Source organism: Neoarius graeffei, chromosome 11 (genome assembly GCF_027579695.1).
Source record: "Neoarius graeffei isolate fNeoGra1 chromosome 11, fNeoGra1.pri, whole genome shotgun sequence".
Lineage (NCBI taxonomy): Eukaryota > Metazoa > Chordata > Actinopteri > Siluriformes > Ariidae > Neoarius > Neoarius graeffei.
The window spans coordinates 62332171-62353642 of record NC_083579.1 but is presented as its reverse complement, the minus strand read 5'-3'; the positions used below and the strand labels follow the sequence as shown (position 1 = coordinate 62353642).

The following is a 21472-nucleotide window of genomic DNA, read 5'->3' as shown; positions in this document are numbered from 1 at the left end:
GGAGAACTGAAGGCAAATTTTTTTAACTATCCTGCACATCTTGGCCAAGATGTTAGATGACTTCACAGTTTGGTGTGAGTGTAGACGTGCATAGAACATTGTGTTCTTAAAGGAGAACTGAAGGCAAAATTTTTTATGACCAAAATTCTATTTATCTCATTTTATTAAATATAGGAATGCATTTCTAACAGCTATTTTGTCGCTGCTATAGCAAGCTATGAGTGTTTGAAATATGCTCTGTAATATATCAGTCCATATGTCAAAGCAATGGCTGTAAACGAGATTCGTTGAGACCTGTGCGAGACATCGTAGGACGGAAGTAAAACGTACAGTGGAAATCAAAGTGACCGACATCTGCCACAGTTGTCAAAAGACACACGCGCCCTCTTTCGAATGCTGATGTAATCGAGCCGGAAGTTTTGTTTGTTTTGATAGCAATCAGGAAAGTTTGAAAAAAGTAGGCGGTAATCGTCATTTAAACTCGTTTTTGTGCAATATTTCGTTTGGGAAACAGTTTTCAAAATGGCGGCACTGATACCTGGTTGACACTTCACGTTTCGAAGTCTCGCACAAGTCTCGTGAAGATCGCGTGGATAAGTGACGCCTGCTGTCGACCAAACGACCTAAATTCAACACGGCTAAAAACCGAATTGACCGATAATTCATCTCATCTCATTATTTCTAGCCGCTTTATCCTGTTCTACAGGGTCGCAGGCAAGCTGGAGCTTATCCCAGCTGACTATGGGCGAAAGGCGGGGTAGACCCTGGACAAGTCGCCAGGTCATCACAGGGCTGACACATAGACACAGACAACCATTCACACTCACATTCACACCTACGGTCAATTTAGAGTCACCAGTTAACCTAACCTGCATGTATTTGGACTGTGGGGGAAACCAGAGAACCCGGAGGAAACCCACACGGACACGGGGAGAACATGCAAACTCCGCACAGATTGGCCCTCGCTGGACACGGGGCTCGAACCCGGACACCTTCTTGCTGTGAGGCGACAGCGCTAACCACTACACCACCGTGCCGCCCCTAGACCGATAATTATAATATTTAATTGCAATTAGTCGCCAATACGAGTCACGATATAAGGTTACTAAAACTGAAAACGTAATTGAATAACACGTTAATTTAAGAAATAAAGCAAGTTTAAAAATGACTTCAGTTCTCCTTTAAGGCCAAGTTTACATTAGACCGTATCTGTCTCATTTTCTTCGCGGATGCACTGTCCGTTTACATTAAAACGCCTGGAAACGCCGGGAAACGGGAATCCGCCAGGGTCCACGTATTCAATCCAGAACGTGTCTGGTCCGGTGCTGTGTAAACATTGAGAATACGCGGATACGCGGATACGCTGTGCTGAGCTCTAGCTGGCGTCGTCATTGGACAACGTCACTGTGACATCCACCTTCCTGATTCGCTGGCGTTGGTCATGTGACGCGACTGCTGAAAAACGGCGCGGACTTCTGCCTTGTATCACCTTTCATTAAAGAGTATAAAAGTATGAAAATACTGCAAATACTGATACAAATACTGCCCATTGTGTAGTTATGATTGTCTTTAGGCTTGCCATCCTTCCACTTGCAAGTGGTAAGTGACGCGCATGCCCGACATGCACTGAGATCACACACACAGCGGCTCAGTCCCAAATCACTGCTCGTGCACTCCACTCGCACGCTCTGTGAGCTGCGCAGGGCCGGAGTGCGCACCCTCCAGAGGGCACTCGCTGTTCAGGGCGGAGTGATTTGGAGCGCAGGATGCCTGCGGAGCCGAGCGTATCCGTGTATTGGCGTTGCTGTGTGCACGCGAATCGTGTATTGGCGTTGCTGTGTGCACACTAATCGTTTTAAAAACGTTAATCTGATGATCCGCTGATACGGTCTAATGTAAACCCCACCTAAGTGTGATTACTGGAGGCAGAAGATGAATGCATTTAGTGCAAGGGGGGAAGTGTAGACTGGGATGACTGATGCAGGAAAGTAGGTTCCATGTTAAAGTCAGTGGAAAATGGAAAATTGTGTGATGACTGAGCGTAGGGTACTAATGGGGTGTAGGAGTGCACTAAACACAGTGGGAATTCAGCCCAGCATGCCAAGACTAACATCTGGGTACGAGCCATCTCCTAGTGCTGGTCCATGGTGCGCTGTGACAAAACTTTACATACAGTAAGCAATAAGCAATCACTTGTGAAACGTCTATCTGTACACCCTCTTATTATTTAATCTGAAAAAAAATATTACTCCATTCAGTTCAATACTTTTCAGAGCACATTGTATGTAATATATATAATGATAATAGGTTCCTTTATGCACTGGGGCTTTGTTATCAATCCAATTCTGCTTTTCAGAATCTTACATTAGTAAAACTGTCCCAGATGAAACAAGAAGACTGCAAATCTGGCTAATAGTTACAGTGAAATGTTTTGTTTTCAGTCGGCTTAAAGGGGATTTTCATGCCAGCCAAACTCCGCAACAAGACTACACTCTTAACACTCCAATCAAGCCTCATTAAAGTCAGCTTTGCCAAGAGCAGCATATGTGCATAACCAGTGAGCTTAAATGATGCTGATGGGAAGCAAACATTTTTGCTTGAGTGTGCCAGTTTTGTGCTGCATGTATTCGGACAACCACAGGGAAACAGTCCAACATAACTACCGTCAGCTCATTATCTCTGCAGAAGGTAGACCACCAGACTCAAATATCAGCCCACCTATCAGACTCCTGAAACTGGCACTAGCACTGAAAAATGTTAATCAGTATCTCATCTTTATGAGCATTATTAACTTTAATCTCAAATGAATATTGACATAATTACAATAGGGCGGCATGGTAGTGTAGTGGTTAGCACTGTCGCCTAACAGCAAGAAAGTTCTAGGTTCGTGCTCAGCGGACAATGGGGGCCTTTCTGTGTGGAGTTTGCATGTTCTCCCCGTGTCTGCATGGGTTTCCTCTGGGTGCTCCGGTTTCCCCCACAGTCCAAAGACTGTGGGGGAAAGGTTAGGTTAACTGGTGACTCTAAATTGACCGTAGGTGTGAATGTGAGTGTGAATGGCTGTGTGTCTCTATGTGTCAGCCCTGTGATGATCTGGCGACTTGTCCAGGGTGTACCCCGCCTTTCGCCTGTAGTCAGCTGGGATAGGCTCCAGCTTGCCTGCGACCCTGTAGAAGGATAAAGCGGCTAGAGATAATGAGATGAGACATCACAGTGATTCAGCTTCATTAAACCTACAATTCCTGGACATATGGTTTCTCCACATTATTTCAATCAAAGGTTTGCTTCAAAGAAGTAAGCAATCCATGTGGATGTTTTCGAAGCATATTTTAAATCAAGCCCAGAAACACAGAACAGCGGCAGAGCTGCCGTTCTCTAGGTGCAAAGTGAAATCATATTGGTCTCCAACCCTGATACACTGTCAGAAATGGGGTACAGTAGGAGTCCATTTCTGTTCCCCAAGGTACAAACTACACTAATACACCCCCTAGGGCTCATTATTGGACCTCAAGGTAACTATTGCCGCTTTTCCACTACCAACGCGGCTGAGTTGGGCTGAGCCGTGCAGTGCTGAGTTGGGCTGAGTCGAGCTGAGCGGGGCTGTTGGAGTTGCATTTCGACTACAACCGCGCTGAACCGTGCTGGCTGGAAGTGGGTGGACACATTGGGTGGAGTTAGCGAAAGTGGGTGGACGTCACATGATGTCATTAGGCGGCGCAAACAGTGACATCAGTGATCTTTTAAGCGGTAGTCTCACGACCCGGATAGTAAACAATAAACATGGAGGACATGGAGTCGTTAGTGTTGCTGGTCTTGGTGCTGTGGCTTGTTGTCACCGACAACGCCAACAGATACTGGCAAGAGCGTATAGATGAGGCGAGGCGCATAAGGCTTCAGAAATTCTCGTAATTCGTAATTATTATTCTTCCGGGTTTACGGTGTTTACAGATCCCAGCGTGCTCGCGGGGCGTGTGGGGACACTCCTCCTCACCAATCAGTGCACAGGGGAGTGTCTCCTCACGCCCCTAGCCCCACTCGGCTCGGTTTGGCTCGCTTCAGCCCCACTCCAAAACCGTGCGAGTTTTGGGGGGCTGAGTAGGGCTGAAGTGAGCTGAGTCGTGCTGTTCTCAGGTAGTTGAAACGCGAGCCGTGTCGGGCTGAAGTGAGCTGAAGCGAGCTGAAGTGAGCTGAAAAAGGGTAGTGGAAAAGGGCCATAGGTGTACCTTTTTAGGGCCAAAAAGTTACATATATGGCCCCAAGCAGTATATAAAGGGTATAGATAAGTCCCTTAGAGGGTCCTGCCCCAGTGACAAGCCACTGTACCCCTTAAAAAGTACAATAATGTACTTTATTTTCTGAGACTGTATAATCCTAGGTGAAATTCTAAATATTCAATATTACAACATGAAACCAGGGTTCTCATACAAGAGTAAAAAAAAAAAAAGCTGATAAAAGCAAATCTGCTGATTTATTAGTAACTATTTTAGATCATGATTTGTGTCTGAGCCTCCCTTCACTACCACTACAACTTTTATAAATAGTGGCTGAAAGAGTATTCAAGGTGTAGCCACATATTATTAGCAATAAAATTTGTACTGATTTGAATTAAGATTTATTTTAAATTCTAACGCAGTATTGTTTGTCGGTTTCTTTACCACTGCAAGTTACTAATTATAAACCAAATTTTCCAGCTGTTAGCAGTGTTGTTCAGTCGTTTTGATGGTTGCTGACCTTGAAGAAGAAAAAGTGGTTTTATTTTGGTGGTTATAATGCAGAACCCGCAGCTTAAAAAAGGCACACGAGAGTGTTATTACATCCTCAACACAGTAAAACAGTCTTCATACCATATGTCAGTGCTTTACCTGAAGGCCCTGACTTGAGAACTTCATAAATAAATAGTTTAGAATACATAAATAAATTGCTTATAAGCAATTTATAATTATCCATCCATCCATTATCTGTAGCTGCTTATAATGTTCTACAGGGTCGCAGGTCGTAGGCTGGGAGCCTATCCCAGCTGACTATCAGTGAGAGGCGGGGTACACCCTGGACAAGTCGCCAGGTCATCGCAGGGCTGACACACAGAGACAAACAACCATTCAGACTCACATTTACGGTCAATTTAGAGCCACTAGTTAGCCTAACCTGCATGTCTTTGGACTGTAGGGGAAACCGGAGCACCTGGAGGAAACCCACGGCAAGAACATGCAAACTCCACACAGAAAGGCCGTCGCCAGCCGCTAGGCTCGAACCCAGGACCTTCTTGCCGTGAGGCGACAGTGCTAACCACTACACCGTCGTGCTGCCCTGAATTTATAATTATATCAGTAATGAAAATATCAGTGTGGTTTAGGTGTGAATGAAAACTCCTGGATGAGTGAAGAAGGTCTTCAAGATTAAAATAAACTATAAGTCGGATCATTTTTCACATTCATTGTGACCTGGAAGACAGAAAATCTTCAGACTTGAACATCCTCCAGAGCAAATGCAGGTACTGAGTGCACGGGCAGCACGGTGATGTTGTGGTTACCGCTGTCGCCTCACAGCAAGAAGGTTCCGGGTTCGATCCTCGTGGCTGACGGGGGCCTTTCTGTGTGGAGTTTGCATGTTCTTCCTGTGTCTGCGTGGGTTTCCTCCGGGTGCTCCGGTTTCCCCTACAGTTCAAAGACATGCAGGTTTGGTACAATGGGGCCACTGTAATTGGTGCAAGCTGTAGTGGTTTCCCAGCCATAATGTATGTACATATATAGATCAACAAAGCTAATAAATCACATGGGTATTACAGAACAGATGTGATGATTGAGACCATGGAGTCCACTCAGCAGTGCATCAGCTTTTCTCAGTGAACAGCAAGAGTGGCAACCAAAACTGTCTTCCTACATTCAAGCATGACTCATAATTAACTGTGCCAGTGCACAGGGAGATGACTGATGCATTTGTAAGATAAGATAGCCTTTTATTATCCCACAAGGGGAGATTTACATTGTTAAAGCAGCAAAATATATAAAGAGAAAAAGATAAGGCAGTGAAGGAGTAGTGCAAAAGTACTATCCATCCATTATCTGTAGCCGCTTATCCTGTCCTACAGGGTTGCGGGCAAGCTGGAGCCTATCCCAGCTAACTATGGGTGAGAGGTGAGGTACACCCTGGACAAGTCACCAGGTCATCGCAGGGCTGACACATAGACACAGACAGCCATTCACACTCATGATCAATTTAGAGCCACCAATTATCCTAACCTGCATGCCTTTGGACTGTAGGGGAAACCTATAAGTAGTTTGCTGTGATTATATAGTGGTTAGAACTCTCCGTTGTGGCTGCAGTAACCCTGGTTCGAATCTGGGTCATGGCCAAAAAAAAAAAAAAGCTACCTGAGGAGGTGTAATTGGGCGGCATGGTGCTGTAGTGGTTAGCATGGTCGCCTCACAGCAAGAAGGTTCTGGGTTTGAACCCAGCGGCTCGCGGCCTTCATCTCATTATCTCTAGCCGCTTTATCCTGTTCTACAGGGTCGCAGGCAAGCTGGAGCCTATCCCAGCTGACTACGGGCGAAAGGCGGGGTACACCCTGGACAAGTCGCCAGGTCATCACAGGGCTGACACATATGCCCCTTTTCCACCAAAGCAGTTCCAGGACTGGTTCGGGGCCAGTGCTTAGTTTGGAACCGGGTTTTCTGTTTCCACTGACAAAGAACTGGCTCTGGGGCCAGAAAAAACGGTTCCAGGCTGGGCCAGAGGAAAGAACCGCTTACATCAGCGGGGGGCAGAGTTGCTAAGACCAACAACAATAGCAAGACTGCGAAAGGTCGCCATTTTTAAGCGACAAGAAGCAGCAGCTGTACAAACGCGAAGTCATTCATTATTACTGTTGTTGTTGTTGCTGCTTCTTGTTCTCCGTGTTGTTGTTGCTTCAATGTTCGCACCAAGGTTTATGCAAACGCAGCGACGTAACTGACGTATACAGCGACGTAACTGACGTAATGACGTGGCTCCCCTTAGCACCCTGAGCTATGGAAAAACAAACTGGTTCTCAGCTGGCTTGCAAGTTGAATGAGTTGTGAACCAGCACTGGCCCCGAACCAGCCCTGGTGGAAAAGGGGTAATAGACTCACACTCACGGTCAATTTAGAGTCACCAGTTAACCTAACCTGCATGTCTTTGGACTGTGGGGGAAACCGGAGCACCCGGAGGAAATCCATGCGGACACGGGGAGAACATACAAACTCCGCACAGAAAGGCCCTCGCCGGCCACAGGGCTCGAACCCGGACCTTCTTCCTGTGAGGCGACAGCGCTAACCACTACACCACCGTGCTGCCCCAAAAAAGGATATATATATATATATATATATATATATATATAAAGAAATAAGGGTGGCACAGTGGTGTAGTGGTTAGCGCTGTCGCCTCACAGCAAGAAGGTCCGGGTTTGAGCCCCATGGCCAGTGAGGGCCTTTCTGTGTGGAGTTTGCATGTTCTCCCCGTGTCCGCGTGGGTTTCCTCCGGGTGCTCCGGTTTCCCCCACAGTCCAAAGACATGCAGGTTAGGTTAACTGGTGACTCTAAATTGACCGTAGGTGTGAATGTGAGTGTGAATGGTTGTCTGTGTCTATGTGTCAGCCCTGTGATGACCTGGCGACTTGTCCAGGGTGTACCCCGCCTTTCGCCCGTAGTCAGCTGGGATAGGCTCCAGCTTGCCTGCGACCCTGTAGAACAGGATAAAGCGGCTAGAGATGATGAGATGAGATGAAATGAGATTGCACAAGCCTGAGTTGAAGTAAAGGTGAAACAGGGTTCTCCAAGGTGCATCTCAAGTGTGAGTGTTTGAGGAGGAGGAGGAGATCAGAGAGAGAGAGGGAGAGAGAGAGAGAAAGAGAGAGCACTGGTTTCTGAAACCCCAGCTTACCTCCACACTTGGCCCATTTGCAGGAGATGCACCAGCACCTGCCAGGTCCAGATGGAGATGTGGCAGCACGCGTCCCTGCCGTACTTGCCTGCGCTGAGTCCAGCGGTGGCTCTCCGGCTCAGACCCTGCACCGGACCGAGGCCTCCGCCCGTGTAGTCCTGCACGAACCACCTGAAGCTGAGGATCTGCACGAGCACCGACGGAGCGAGCACGAAAAAGAGCGTGAGCCCGAACCACGCGTAATCCCGCTTCCTGTAGTAATCCACGGCCAGCCACACATCCGTGCCCACGTCCCAGAAGAACACGAGCATGGCCAGCACGATCCACAGACAGTCCAGCCATAAGCGCTCCTCCGCTCCTCTGCCTGCTCTCCGGTTCCCCTTCACCGTCAGGGAGCGCAGGCACGCGCTCCGGCAGCCCCAGTAGCACGAGGACGACTTGCAGCAGTGACAGATGTGGATGGCCGCGCTGTCCAGCTCGTCGTCGTTGGCCGCCGTTTCATCCTGCTCATCCAGCTGCGCGAACCCGGTACCGACCCCCACGCCATCGGATTTCGCTGCCATCTTGCTCGCCGAAACGTTTCGTCCCCCCCTTCCTCCGTTTCAGGGCTGGTGACGTCACTTCCCAAATACCTGTGCTCTGCAGCCTCTACCCATGGACATGAGAACTTCATGAAGCTGTGAGTCAAGCATGAATGCTCAGGAAACTATAGCCTACAGTAAATGTGCACGTTTTGGTCTCCAACCAGCATCTCACTGATTTATCAAAACCAACACTGTAGGTGTCAAAACTGTGCAAGCACAATGACTGTGTATCATCTCATCTCATCATCTCTAGCCGCTTTATCCTGTTCTACAGGGTCGCAGGCAAGCTGGAGCCTATCCCAGCTGACTACGGGCGAAAGGCAGGGTACACCCTGGACAAGTCGCCAGGTCATCACAGGGCTGACACATAGACACAGACAACCATTCACACATCTTCACATTCACACCTACGGTCAATTTAGAGTCACCAGTTAACCTAACCTGCATGTCTTTGGACTGTGGGGGAAACCGGAGCACCCGGAGGAAACCCACACGGACACGGGGAGAACATGCAAACTCCGCACAGAAAGGCCCTCGCCGGCCACGGGGCTCGAACCCGGACCTTCTTGCTGTGAGGCGACAGCGCTAACCACTACACCACCGTACCGCCACCCCAAACCAGCTTCACTGGGAGACCAAATTTTAAACCGAGTTACACTACCGTTCAAAAGTTTGGGGTCACTTTGAAATGTCCTTATTTTTGAAAGAAAGCACTGTTCTTTTCAATGAAGATCACTTTAAACTAATCAGAAATACACTCTATACATTGCTAATGTGGTAAATGACTATTCTAGCTGCAAATGTGTGGTTTTTGGTGCAATATCTCCATAGGTGTATAGAGGCCCATTTCCAGCAACTCTCACGCCAGTGTTCTAATGGTACAATGGGTTTGCTCATTGCCTCAGAAGGCTAATGGATGATTAGAAAACCCTTGTACAATCATGTTAGCACAGCTGAAAACAGTTGAGCTCTTTAGAGAAGCTATAAAACTGACCTTCCTTTGAGCAGATTGAGTTTCTGGAGCATCACATTTGTGGGGTCGATTAAATGCTCAAAATGGCCAGAAAAATGTCTTGACTATATTTTCTATTCATTTTACAACTTCATCTCATCTCATCTCTTTATCTCTAGCCGCTTTATCCTTCTACAGGGTCGCAGGCAAGCTGGAGCCTATCCCAGCTGACTACGGGCGAAAGGCGGGGTACACCCTGGACAAGTCGCCAGGTCATCACAGGGCCGACACATAGACACAGACAACCATTCACACCTACGGTCAATTTAGAGTCACCAGTTAACCTAACCTGCATGTCTTTGGACTGTGGGGGAAACCAAAGCACCCGGAGGAAACCCACGCGGACACGGGGAGAACATGCAAACTCCACACAGAAAGGCCCTCGCCGGCCCCAGGGCTCGAACCCAGGACCTTCTTGCTGTGAGGCGACAGCGCTAACCACTACACCACCGCGCCGCCCCTAAAAGTGTGACTTTTCATGGAAAACACAAAATTGTCTGGGTGACCCCAAACTTTTGAACGGTAGTGTATGTCTTATCATTTAGTGCAATCAGTTGCAATTAATTAACCAAGTACCATGTAAGTATACATTTAACAAGGAAAACGAAGATCTATGTTATAAGATATACACACAAGATCATGTTGGTTAAGAAAAACAAAACTAAAATTTGGTTACTGAGATGGCTGATGTCAGAATCCGATGTCATTACTGTGTAACTTTGAGTGACTTTGACATAACATTTGTGCTTGGTAATTGCTCTTGATAGCTGTGTAGTCACTGTAGTGTGTTTGTCTGTATGGTGATTGGTGAACCACTTTGCATCACAGAATATGCCGCAGCGGTGCAGCCGCATGGACTCTGGGGCCTGTGATTGTATTGCCCAGACCAGTTGGTCTCCTAGTGGAAAATCCTTAAAAAATGCTCTGGAACCAACCCATAGACTTGTGTCCTCTGTAGTTGATATTTGTTTTACGTGCACACCCTCTTACTCTTTCAAGCTATTCGCTTGAATCCTGGTGTCTTGTAAAGAGTGCATCCAATGATATGTCAGGTCAAGTTTATTTGTACAGCGCTTTTAACAATAAACATTGTCGCAAAGCAGTTTTGCAGAATTTGAACGACTTAAAACATGAGCTAAGCCTGTGGCGACGGTGGCAAGGAAAAACTCCCTCAGACGACATGAGGAAGAAACCTCGAGATAAACCCATCCATCAAAAAGGAACCCATCCTCATTTGGGCAACAACAGACAACATGACTATAACATTAACAGTCCTAACATAAAGTCAGCTTCATTGATGCTATAAACCCCTCCGACAGAAACCCGAGCGCAAAACCGTTCACGACAACCGCAGTCCTAAAGTCAGCAAGTCAACTGCAGTCCCCGGCCACAAAAGCACCACTGCAAGAGTCCAGAGCGTCCTCCAGGCACGACCCCCAACTGTCCACATGGGGCCATCCTCCACAGGAGTGATGCGATGAGACTCCAACCAGACACAGGGCACCAGGATGGATCAGGCAGGTCCGAGGAGCAGAAGAGGTCAGAATCTCGATCCCAGGACCGACATGTAACTCAGATTTGGGGGGGGGGGGTAGAAGAGAGAGAAAACATGTGACTAGGAGGGTTGCTGGGAAATTCCTAGTAAGGAAATCACAACAAAAGAGAAATTGAGAGACACGTTTTTTTTTTTCCAGGAGGTTAGACAAAGCACAAGTTTATTCATCACACTTGCGAAATTCATCTCTGCATTTAACCCATCTGAATCAGCGAACACACACATACCCAGAGCAGTGGGCAGCCATGCTAACAGCGTCCAGGGAGCAGTTGGGAGTTAGGTGCAGCACTCAAGGGCACCTGAGCTCAAGTCCTTCGCACGCCAAGTGGCACCGATCTCTGTTTCCATAGCCCTCAGCCTCTCGCCTATTACATAGCTAGGGTTACAGTGGGGGGCTAGTCCTCTGGTAACCGCAAGAGTTTGACTCCCCACTCACATCTGTATTGTAGCATGCCTTGCCAGACAGCAGTAGGTACCATTTTTACGATGGTCTTTTGGTATGACCCGACTGTGAGTCGAACTCAAGATCTCCTGATCAAGAGGCGAACACATTAACCACTAGGCCACTCGCCGGTTTTTACTTCAGCCTAATGGTTCTTCTGCACATATCTCTTCAAAACATCTATGAAGCTTTTTCTTTGGCGATGAATTCCAGTGATACATCACAGTGATTCAGCTTCATTAAACCTACAATTCCTGGACATATGGTTTCTTCACATTATTTCAATCAAAGGTTTGCTTCAAAGAAATAAGCAATCCATGTGGATGTGTTTTCGAAGCATATTTTAAATCAAGCCCAGAAACACAGAACAGCGGCAGAGCTGCCGTTGTCTAGGTGCAAAGTGAAATCATATTGGTCTCCAACCCTGATACACTGTCAGAAATGGGGTACAGTAGGAGTCCATTTCTGTTCCCCAAGGAACAAGCTACACTAATACACCCCCTAGGGCTCATTATTGGACCTCAAGGTAACTAGGTGTACCTTTTATATGGCGGCACGGTGGTGTAGTGGTTAGCGCTGTTGCCTCACAGTAAGAAGGTCCAGGTTCGAGCCCCGTGGCTGACGAGGGCCTTTCTGTGTGGAGTTTGCATGTTCTCCCCGTGTCCGCGTGGGTTTCCTCCGGGTGCTTTGGTTTCCCCCACAGTCCAAAGGCATGCAGGTTAGGTTAACTGGTGACTCTAAATTGACCGTAGGTGTGAATGTGAGTGTGAATGGTTGTCTGTGTCTATGTGTCAGCCCTGTGATGACCTGGCGACTTGTCCAGGGTGTACCCCGCCTTTCGCCCGTAGTCAGCTGGGATAGGTTCTAGCTTGCCTGCAACCTTGTAGAACAGGATAAAGCGGCTAGAGATAATGAGATGAGAGATATATATATGGTCCCAAGCAGTATATAAAGGGTATAGATAAGTCCCTTAGAGGGTCCTGCCCCAGTGACAAGCCACTGTACCCCTTAAAAGGTACAATAATATACATTATTTTCTGAGACTGTATAATCCTAGGTGAAATTCTAAATATTCAATATTACAACATGAAACCAGGGTTCTCATACAAAACTTTAAAAAAAAAGCTGATAAAAGCAAATCTGCTTATTCATTAGTAACTATTTTAGATCATGATTTGTGTCTGAGCCTCCCTTCACTACCACTACAACTTTGATAAATAGTGGCTGAAAGAGTATTCAAGGTGTAGCCACATATTGTTTCCCCCACAGTCCAAAGACATGCAGGTTAGGTTAACTGGTGGCTCTAAATTGACCGTAGGTGTGAATGTGAGTGTGAATGGTTGTCTGTGTCTATGTGTCAGCCCTGTGATGACCTGGTGACTTGTCCAGGGTGTACCCCGCCTTTCGCCCGTAGTCAGCTGGGATAGGCTCCAGCTTGCCCGCGACCCTGTTGGACAGAATAAGCGGCTACAGATAATGGATGGATGGATGGATTTTATCAGGACCTCAGAGAATCTAGAGGAAAACCATGTGGACACAGGGAGAGTGTGCAAAACTCACCCAAGCTCACGGTTGAACCAGGGACCCTGGAGCTGTGATATGGCGTTCACCCATTCTCAGTCCATTCACACTTGAAATGTAATGCAGCTGGCATAACAAAAAGAAATCCCATACATTACTTTTAGACTTGCAAATTGAAGGTATGCAAATTGCCTGCACAAAATTGGTTTGAATTAGTGTGTGAATGCTATGTATGCATAGTGATCAATGACAGATGGTTCATTCCTTTTGAAAAATGATTACATATGTGCATAATTGACTTGAATAAACAGTTTAATTTGTGAATCACCATAGGATTCTACCTAATAAGCACCACGTTTAATATAGCAGCAATATATTTAAGGACTATATAGGAGAGTCTACATTCCACAGCCTCCTTCATTAAAAATGACACTTGCCAAGATTAGCACAACCTGAATGCTCTGTCAAAGATAACTGCAAAATGACAACTTTGATGGAGAAAAACAGCATACAAGATGCACACCTGATTTTACAGGCATTGTTTCTTCCCAGGCAGCATGGACAGTGGTTAGCACTGTTGCCTCACAGCAAGAAGGTTCGAGGTTCGAGCCCAGTGGCCGACGGGGGCCTTTTTGTATGGAGTTTGCATGTTCTCCCCGTGTCTGCGTGGGTTTCCTCTGGGTGCTCCGTTTTCCCCCACAGTCCAAAGACATGCAGGTGAGGCTAATTGGTGACTCTAAATTGACCGTAGGTGTGAATGTGAGTGTGAATGGTTGTGTGTCTCTATGGTGGGGTTTACATTAGACCGTATCAGCGGATCATCAGATTAACGTTTTTAAAACGATTAGTGTGCACACAGCAACGCCAATACACGATTCGCGTGCACACAGCAACGCCAATACACGGATACGCTCGGCTCCGCAGGCATCCTGCGCTCCAAATCACTCCGCCCTGAACAGCGAGTGCCCTCTGGAGGGTGCGCACTCCGGCCCTGCGCAGCTCACAGAGCGCGCGAGTGAAGTGCACAAGCAGTGATTCGGGACTGAGCCGCTGTGTGTGTGATCCCAGCGCATATCACTTACCACTTGCAAGTGGAAGGATGGCAAGCCTAAAGACAATCATAACTACACAATGGGCAGTATTTGCATCAGTATTTGCAGTATTTTCATACTTTTATACTCTTTAATGAAAGGTGATACAAGGCGGAAGTCCGCACCGTTTTTCAGCAGTCGCGTCACATGACCAACGCCAGCAAATCAGGAAGGTGGATGTCACAGTGACGTTGTCCAATGACGACGCCAGCTAGAGCTCAGCACAGCGTATCCGCGTATTCTCAATGTTTACACAGCACCGGACCAGACACGATCTGGATTGAATACGTGAGCTCTGGCGGATTCCCGTTTCCCGGCGTTTCCAGGCGTTTTAATGTAAACGGACAGTGCATCCGCGAAGAAAACGAGACAGATACGGTCTAATGTAAACTTGGCCTATGTGTCAGCCCTGCAATGATCTGGCGACTTGTCCAGGGTGTACCCCGCCTCTCGCCCATAGTCAGCTGGGATAGGCTCCAGCTTGCCCACGACCCTGCACAGGATAAGCGGTTATGGATAATGGATGGAATGTTTCTTCCCATATCAGTTAGGATACAAGTAGAAATTTCATGGTTATTTAATATTAGTCTATACTACTAAATGTACCATGTGTGTTTCTCCATTTCTTTCATGACTCAAGAGCATGCAATTTTTATGAAATCAAATGCTGGAGTAATATACTCAAGGGGAAACAGAGTGAATTCTGCATGAGTCTAGGCTGAATAATGCAATGCCCATAATTGCCGGCAGATCCCTGGAGATGAATATTGCTTTCATGTGCCTGTAACCGGAGCAGACATGCAAATAATATATCCATGTATATCTTGCATGACTATTATAGAATTACACTTCAGTCAGCAGTTTGATGCTTTGTTATGAGTTGACAAACCACACAATTAGTTCCTTGTGGAGTTAATAAAAATAATATATATTCTTTATGAAGGGTTACATTATACAATAAAATTGAATTAATAAATGACAATAAAACTAGTTTTAATTAACCTATGGTTATGACATAAAATAAGGACATTCTTATTTGAACTTACACAAATATCAAGACAAATGGGCTAAATAAAGTTGCCATTTTTGTACACGGACGGCACAGTGGTGTAGTGGTTAGCGCTGTCACCTCACAGCAAGAAGGTCCTGGGTTCGAGCCCCGTGGCCGGCGAGGGCCTTTCTGTGCGGAGTTTGCATGTTCTCCCCGTGTCCGCGTGGGTTTCCTCCGGGTGCTCCAGTTTCCCCCACAGTCCAAAGACATGCAGGTTAGGTTAACTGGTGACTCTAAATTGACCGTAGGTGTGAATGTGAGTGTGAATGGTTGTCTGTGTCTATGTGTCAGCCCTGTGATGACCTGGCGACTTGTCCAGGGTGTACCCCGCCTTTCGCCCGTAGTCAGCTGGGATAGGCTCCAGCTTGCCTGCGACCCTGTAGAACAGGATAAAGTGGCTAGAGATAATGAGATGAGATGAGACTTTCTACAGTGTTAAATGATCTATTTTGGGACAAATAAGATTTTGCAGTTGAAATATACTTGGATTTAGTTTTATAGCACTTAATTCAACTATCCGTGTTAATTTTCTTAATGGAGTTAAGTAATGTAAAGTACAAATGTTCTTATTTTAATTATTTAATTATGTAATTAGGACAGCACAATGGTACAGTGGTTTGCAATGTAACCTCACAGCAGGCAGGTTCTGGGTTTGAGCCTGCCGGTGGACTGGGGCTTTTCTGTGTGGAGTTTGCATGTTTTCCCCGTGCCTGCGTGTGTTTCCTCCAGGTGCTCTGGTTTCCTCCCATAGTCCAAAGACATGCAGATTAGGTCAGCTACTCTAAATTGGTGTGAATGTGAGTGTGAATGACTGTTTGCATCCGTGTTAGCCCCGCGGTCCAGGGTGTACACCTCTTCTTGCCCAATGTCAGCTAGGATTGACGCCAGCTCACCCGCAACCCACAATGAATCAGCGGTATAGAAAATGAATGAATAATTATGTAATTAAGTTGAAATAGTATGTTTTCAAAATAATAATAATAATAATAATAATCCATCCATTATCCATAACCGTTTATCCTGTGCAGGGTTGCGAGCAAGCTGGAGCCTATCCCAGCTGACTACGGGCGAAAGGCGGGGTACACCCTGGACAAGTCGCCAGATCATCACAGGGCTGACACATAGGCTACATCCACACGACAACGGCAATGAGATTTTTTTTAAAAATATCGCGTCCACATGGGCAACGGATCAGTAAAATATCAGGTTCATATGGCAACGCAACGCTGGCTGAAAACGATGCAATACACATGCCACACCTCTACATGCACTGTAAGACGGTCCCATCGGAGACACCAGAACAATAGAAGAAGTAGATGCATACGCATAAACCCCTTCTTCTGTAGCACCAGCCACATAAAGTTTTGATTATTAATCAGTAGCGTAAAACGAAAGACGCAGAAAGAGGAATGAACGGGGGTAGATGGAAGCCAGTACGCCAACATTCTTATATCCTCCAGAATTCTTTAATGGTCCGGAATAAATTGAATGCTACACGTTGATGGATTACTTTGTTCTTCTACGCCCTTTTTGAGGAATGTATTGCCGGACTTAAACCAACATCTGAAGAGGTGAGATCACTCCTTTTTTTTCCCTATTTTTGCTGGCGGGATTGTTTTTGTTTTTGGAAAACGCACGGGCGGTGCGCGGTTTGGTACTGCTTCCGCAGTGTTTGGACTAAAGACTCTGCCCTAAGGGCTATTCTTTCACTCTCTCTCTCTCTCTCTCTCTCTCTCTCACTTTGCACCATTACACAATAAATATTCACAGTGAAAATATTTTGGAAGCGCGTTTCATGAACCAAGTTATAGGATTTGTTGACAACTCGCATCGAGTTCGTTACACTTCTACCCAGCGTGAAGCACTGACAGTCATGTGTTTGCGACGTCATCATAAACAAATCCGTTCTACTCATCCAGACAACTTCGCAACGGCGCCGTTGCCAGATTTTTCCACTCTGGAACCCGTTCTCAAAAGATTTCGTTTTGGGGCACCCAAAACGCCGGTGCCGTGTGGACGCCAGGCCGAAACGATAAACAATTTTATCAGATTCACCTGAATCCGTTGCTGTGTGGACAGGGCCATAGAGACAAACAACCATTCACACTCACATTCACACCTACGGTCAATTTAGAGCCACCTATTAGCTTAACCTGCATGTCTTTGGATTGTGGGGGAAACTGGAGCACCCGGAGGAAACCCACGCGGATACGGGGAGAACATGCAAACTCCACACAGAAAGGCCCCCGTCGGCCGCTGGGCTCGAACCCAGAACCTTCTTGCTGTGAGCTGACAGTGCTAACCACCACACCACCATGCCGCCACAAATTATTATTATTATTATTCATCCGTCCATCCATTATCTGTAGCCGCTTATTCTGTTCTACAGGGTCGCAGGCGAGCTGGAGCCTATCCCAGCTGACTATGGGCGAAAGGTGGGGTACACCATGAACAAATCGCAAGGTCATCACAGGGCTGACACATAGACACAGACAACCATTCACGCTCACATTCACACCTACGGTCAATTTAGAGTCACCAGTTTACCTAACCTGCATGTCTTTGGACTGTGGGGGAAACCGGAGCACCCGGAGGAAACCCACGCAGACACGGGGAGAACATGCAAACTCCACACAGAAAGGCCCTCGCCGGCCACGGGGCTCGAACCCGGACCTTCTTGCTGTGAGCTGACAGTGCTAACCACTACACCACCGTGCTGCCCTTAATACTACTACGAATAATAATAATAATTGTTAAGTTACATAAAACAGTGACACACTTAAATATCATTTAGCTTTTTATCTTAACGCATGCTATTCAGTAATTACTAGAAATTATTCAGTAATTAGTGTGACACTAATAGGGAAGATGTAATAACAGGAGTGAAGAATGCAACTATAGTTAGGACTTAATAATGGATAATAATAATGCAAGATATATTACAATTTAACCCATAGTTCAACCTATAGCTAAACAGCCTGGCTATCGAGTAGATTAGATTTAATTTGATTAAAAGTGTACATGTACACACTTGCATAATCGAATCATTATGATAAAGTGGACCTTGTCTTCACAAAAACACTCCTCTTTCAGCACATCAACCCGCTGGAAGAAAATGACGCAAGGGGCATTTTCAGTTCAACAGAGCCACGCCTCTATTCTGTTACCCAATAGGAATTAACTTTGGGTACTTTTTTTTGAGCCGTGCCTTTGTTTTGTTAGCCAATAGGAGAAGAAACCGGCTTCTGCTCGCACCATGTGGGAGGCAGGCTCGGGTTTGATGCAGTGCTGATGGGCTGAGGCAGGCAGCTCTGTGTGATTACAGCTCAAACTAGGGAATTTTACATATTATTGGTAACTTGTCTTGAAACCCAGGGATTTATCTCAGTGGAAGGAATAAGCGGCTCAATGCGCATTGCTGGACTAGCTACATAGTTAGCTAAATTACATGAAATCATAACAAGAACAATTGTTCGACTAGTAGGAGTTCTAATCTCGGTTCGTACACTACCGTTCAAAAGTTTGGGGTCACCCAGACAATTTTGTGTTTTCCATGAAAAGTCACACTTTTATTTACCACCATAAGTTGTAAAATGAATAGAAAATATCGTCAAGACATTTTTCTGCCCATTTTGAGTATTTAATCGACCCCACAAATGTGATGCTCCAGAAACTCAATCTGCTCAAAGGAAGGTCAGTTTTATAGCTTCTCTAAAGAGCTCAACTGTTTTCAGCTGTGCTAACATGATTGTACAAGGGTTTTCTAATCATCCATTAGCCTTCTGAGGCAATGAGCAAACACATTGTACCATTAGAACACTGGAGTGAGAGTTGCTGGAAATGGGCCTCTATACACCTATGGAGATATTGCACCAAAAACCAGATATTTGCAGCTAGAATAGTCATTTACCACATTAGCAATGTATAGAGTGGATTTCTGATTAGTTTAAAATGATCTTCATTGAAAAGAACAGTGCTTTTCTTTCAAAAATAAGGACATTTCAAAGTGACCCCAAACTTTTGAACGGTAGTGTATTTGTATCACATAGTGATTGTAATAGTTAACGACTTAAGAAGAGACAGAACTGTCATGGTGTTGTTCACAAAAACTGAATGCCAACTAAATATTTCATTTCATTTACAACGTGCTTTCAGGGCCATCCTGGATGGATGGTGTTGCTGTTTTGTAGAGTTTATTCCCACACTAGCTAATTGATCCCAGGAACCAGAACACTGGTGACATCCAAGGTGTAGGAGCCTAAATGCAGCCTGTGTGATGTTTAAGTAATTAGCATTGAATAATTTAAGTTCATGAGTGAAACAGTAATTTATGTTTCTTTAGAAGATGTACTGTAGAAATATATACATTGTCATGGTGTAGTGGTTAGCACAGTCGCCTCACAGCAAGAAGGTTCTGGGTTCGAGCCCAGCGGCTGGCGGGGGCCTTTCTGTGCGGAGTTTGCATGTTCTCCCCGTGTCTGTGTGGGTTTCCTCTGGGTGCTCCGGTTTCCCCCACAGTCCAAAGACATGCGATTAGGTTAATAAGGGACGGCCTTGGGCTGAGGTGCCCTTGTGTGAAGCACCTACAGTAACTCCCAACTGCTCCCCGGGCGCTGTTAGCATGGCTGCCTACTGCTCTGGTATGTATGTGTGTGTGCTCATTGCTCACGTGTGTGTTCACTGCTTCAAATGGGTTAAATGTAGAGAGGAATTTCACAAGTGTGTGATGATTAAAGTTGTGCTTTCTTTACAGGTAGAAGTATGTACAGTTCATAGTTACAATAATTAACAATTTGATGTTTTGTTCTTAAAACGTGTGGATAATTTAGTTTAAAATTGTATAATATCCCACTTGCATAAGGTTTGTAATACCTTTGGATTAGATAACTATGGTCATTGCTTGCTAGTTATAGTGGAACTTTATTTTTGTAGTCATGTGAGACTGGGATTGGTTTGTTGTTGTAGAGAGGGCCCGAGTCAGTCAGGCAAGGAGAGAGTGGAGCTACACAGTTTTTTGACCTCTTTCTCTCGCTCTCTCTCGGGATGTCTTTCTGTATATTACGTAACTTAATTTTGTAAATGAATATTTGTTTTGTATTGCTGTTTTTTTTTGAGTGAAAGTAAACTGGTTAACTTTAACTGGTATTTAATTCGCCTTGTTTTTGGATGTAGATAAAGATGCAGGGAGTTGGCAGAGGTGATGCTCCATACAGTGGAAACCTACACAAGGTGACATTATATGGTTAGGATAAGAAAGATAAGATAAGAAGACCTTTATTATTCCATCCATCCATTATCTCTAGCCGCTTATCCTGTTCTACAGGGTCACAGGCAAGCTGGAGCCTATCTATGGGCGAGAGGCAGGGTACACCCTGGACAAGTCACCAGATCATCGCAGGGCTGACACATAGCGACAAATAACCATTCACACTCACATTCACACCTACGGTCAATTTAGAGTCACCAGTTAACCTAACCTGCATGTCTTTGGACTGTGGAAGAAACCAGAGCACCCGGAGGAAACCCACGGGAGAGAACATGCAAACTCCACACAGAAAGGCCCTCGCCGGCCATTGGGCTCGAACCCAGAACCTTCTTGCTGTGAGGCGACAGTGCTAACCACTACACCACCGTGCCACCCCTTTATTATCCCACAATGGGGAAATTTCCTAACAGAAACACACCCAAAAGCAGGAAAAAATAGAAAAACTCTTAAATGAGCGAGCTGCTGCTGCAAGAAGCAGCCAACTGCAGCCCTAATATGCTCTTTGTAAGATTACTGTGTTCAAGCATGGAGACCCTTTCTACAGTAGGATGTAGATAATATAGAGAATGTCCAATGGAGAGTTACTAGGATGATAGAAGGATTGAATAGTATGGATCATCAAGATAGATTAAAAGCTTATCTTTTGTCACTCAAAGTCAGGAGGTACAGGGCTGACTTTCTAGAGGTTTACAGGATTATGCACGGCACTGATAAGTTGGATCCGGAGTACCGTACTTCTTCGAACTCAAGCGAGGGAACAGACTGAGAACAAGAGGCCATAGCAGAGCATAATTAAGCAGAGGAATAATTTGATGCTTAGGAGATATTGTTTCTCCCAACAAGTTGTTACCCACTGGAATAGTCTGTCTGTAGAAGCAGTGAACGCCAATACATTAAATGAATTTAAAAGCCACATTGACCCAATTCAGAGAAGACTTCCTGACCCCGTGACACGGTCCACCAACGACTATGTGTACTTTACATGATCATTGGTGGATTCAAGGTAAATTCAAGGTACTGTTTCTTAAATTCTAGCTGACAAGGCTGTACC

General features: G+C 45.8%; 1 protein-coding gene across 1 annotated transcript in view; it reads right to left on the bottom strand.

Annotated features, from left to right (window-relative positions):
* The window catches only part of xkr6a (XK, Kell blood group complex subunit-related family, member 6a), a 59897-nt gene extending 51426 nt beyond the window's left edge, over positions 1 to 8471 (bottom strand). Inside the window, exon 1 of the mRNA XM_060934548.1 lies at positions 7900 to 8471. Within this exon, the coding sequence (XP_060790531.1) occupies positions 7900 to 8462 (563 nt within the window). The 5' untranslated portion in view covers positions 8463 to 8471. The remainder of the gene's footprint in view (positions 1 to 7899) is intronic.
* Positions 8472 to 21472: the final 13001 nt, after the last annotated feature.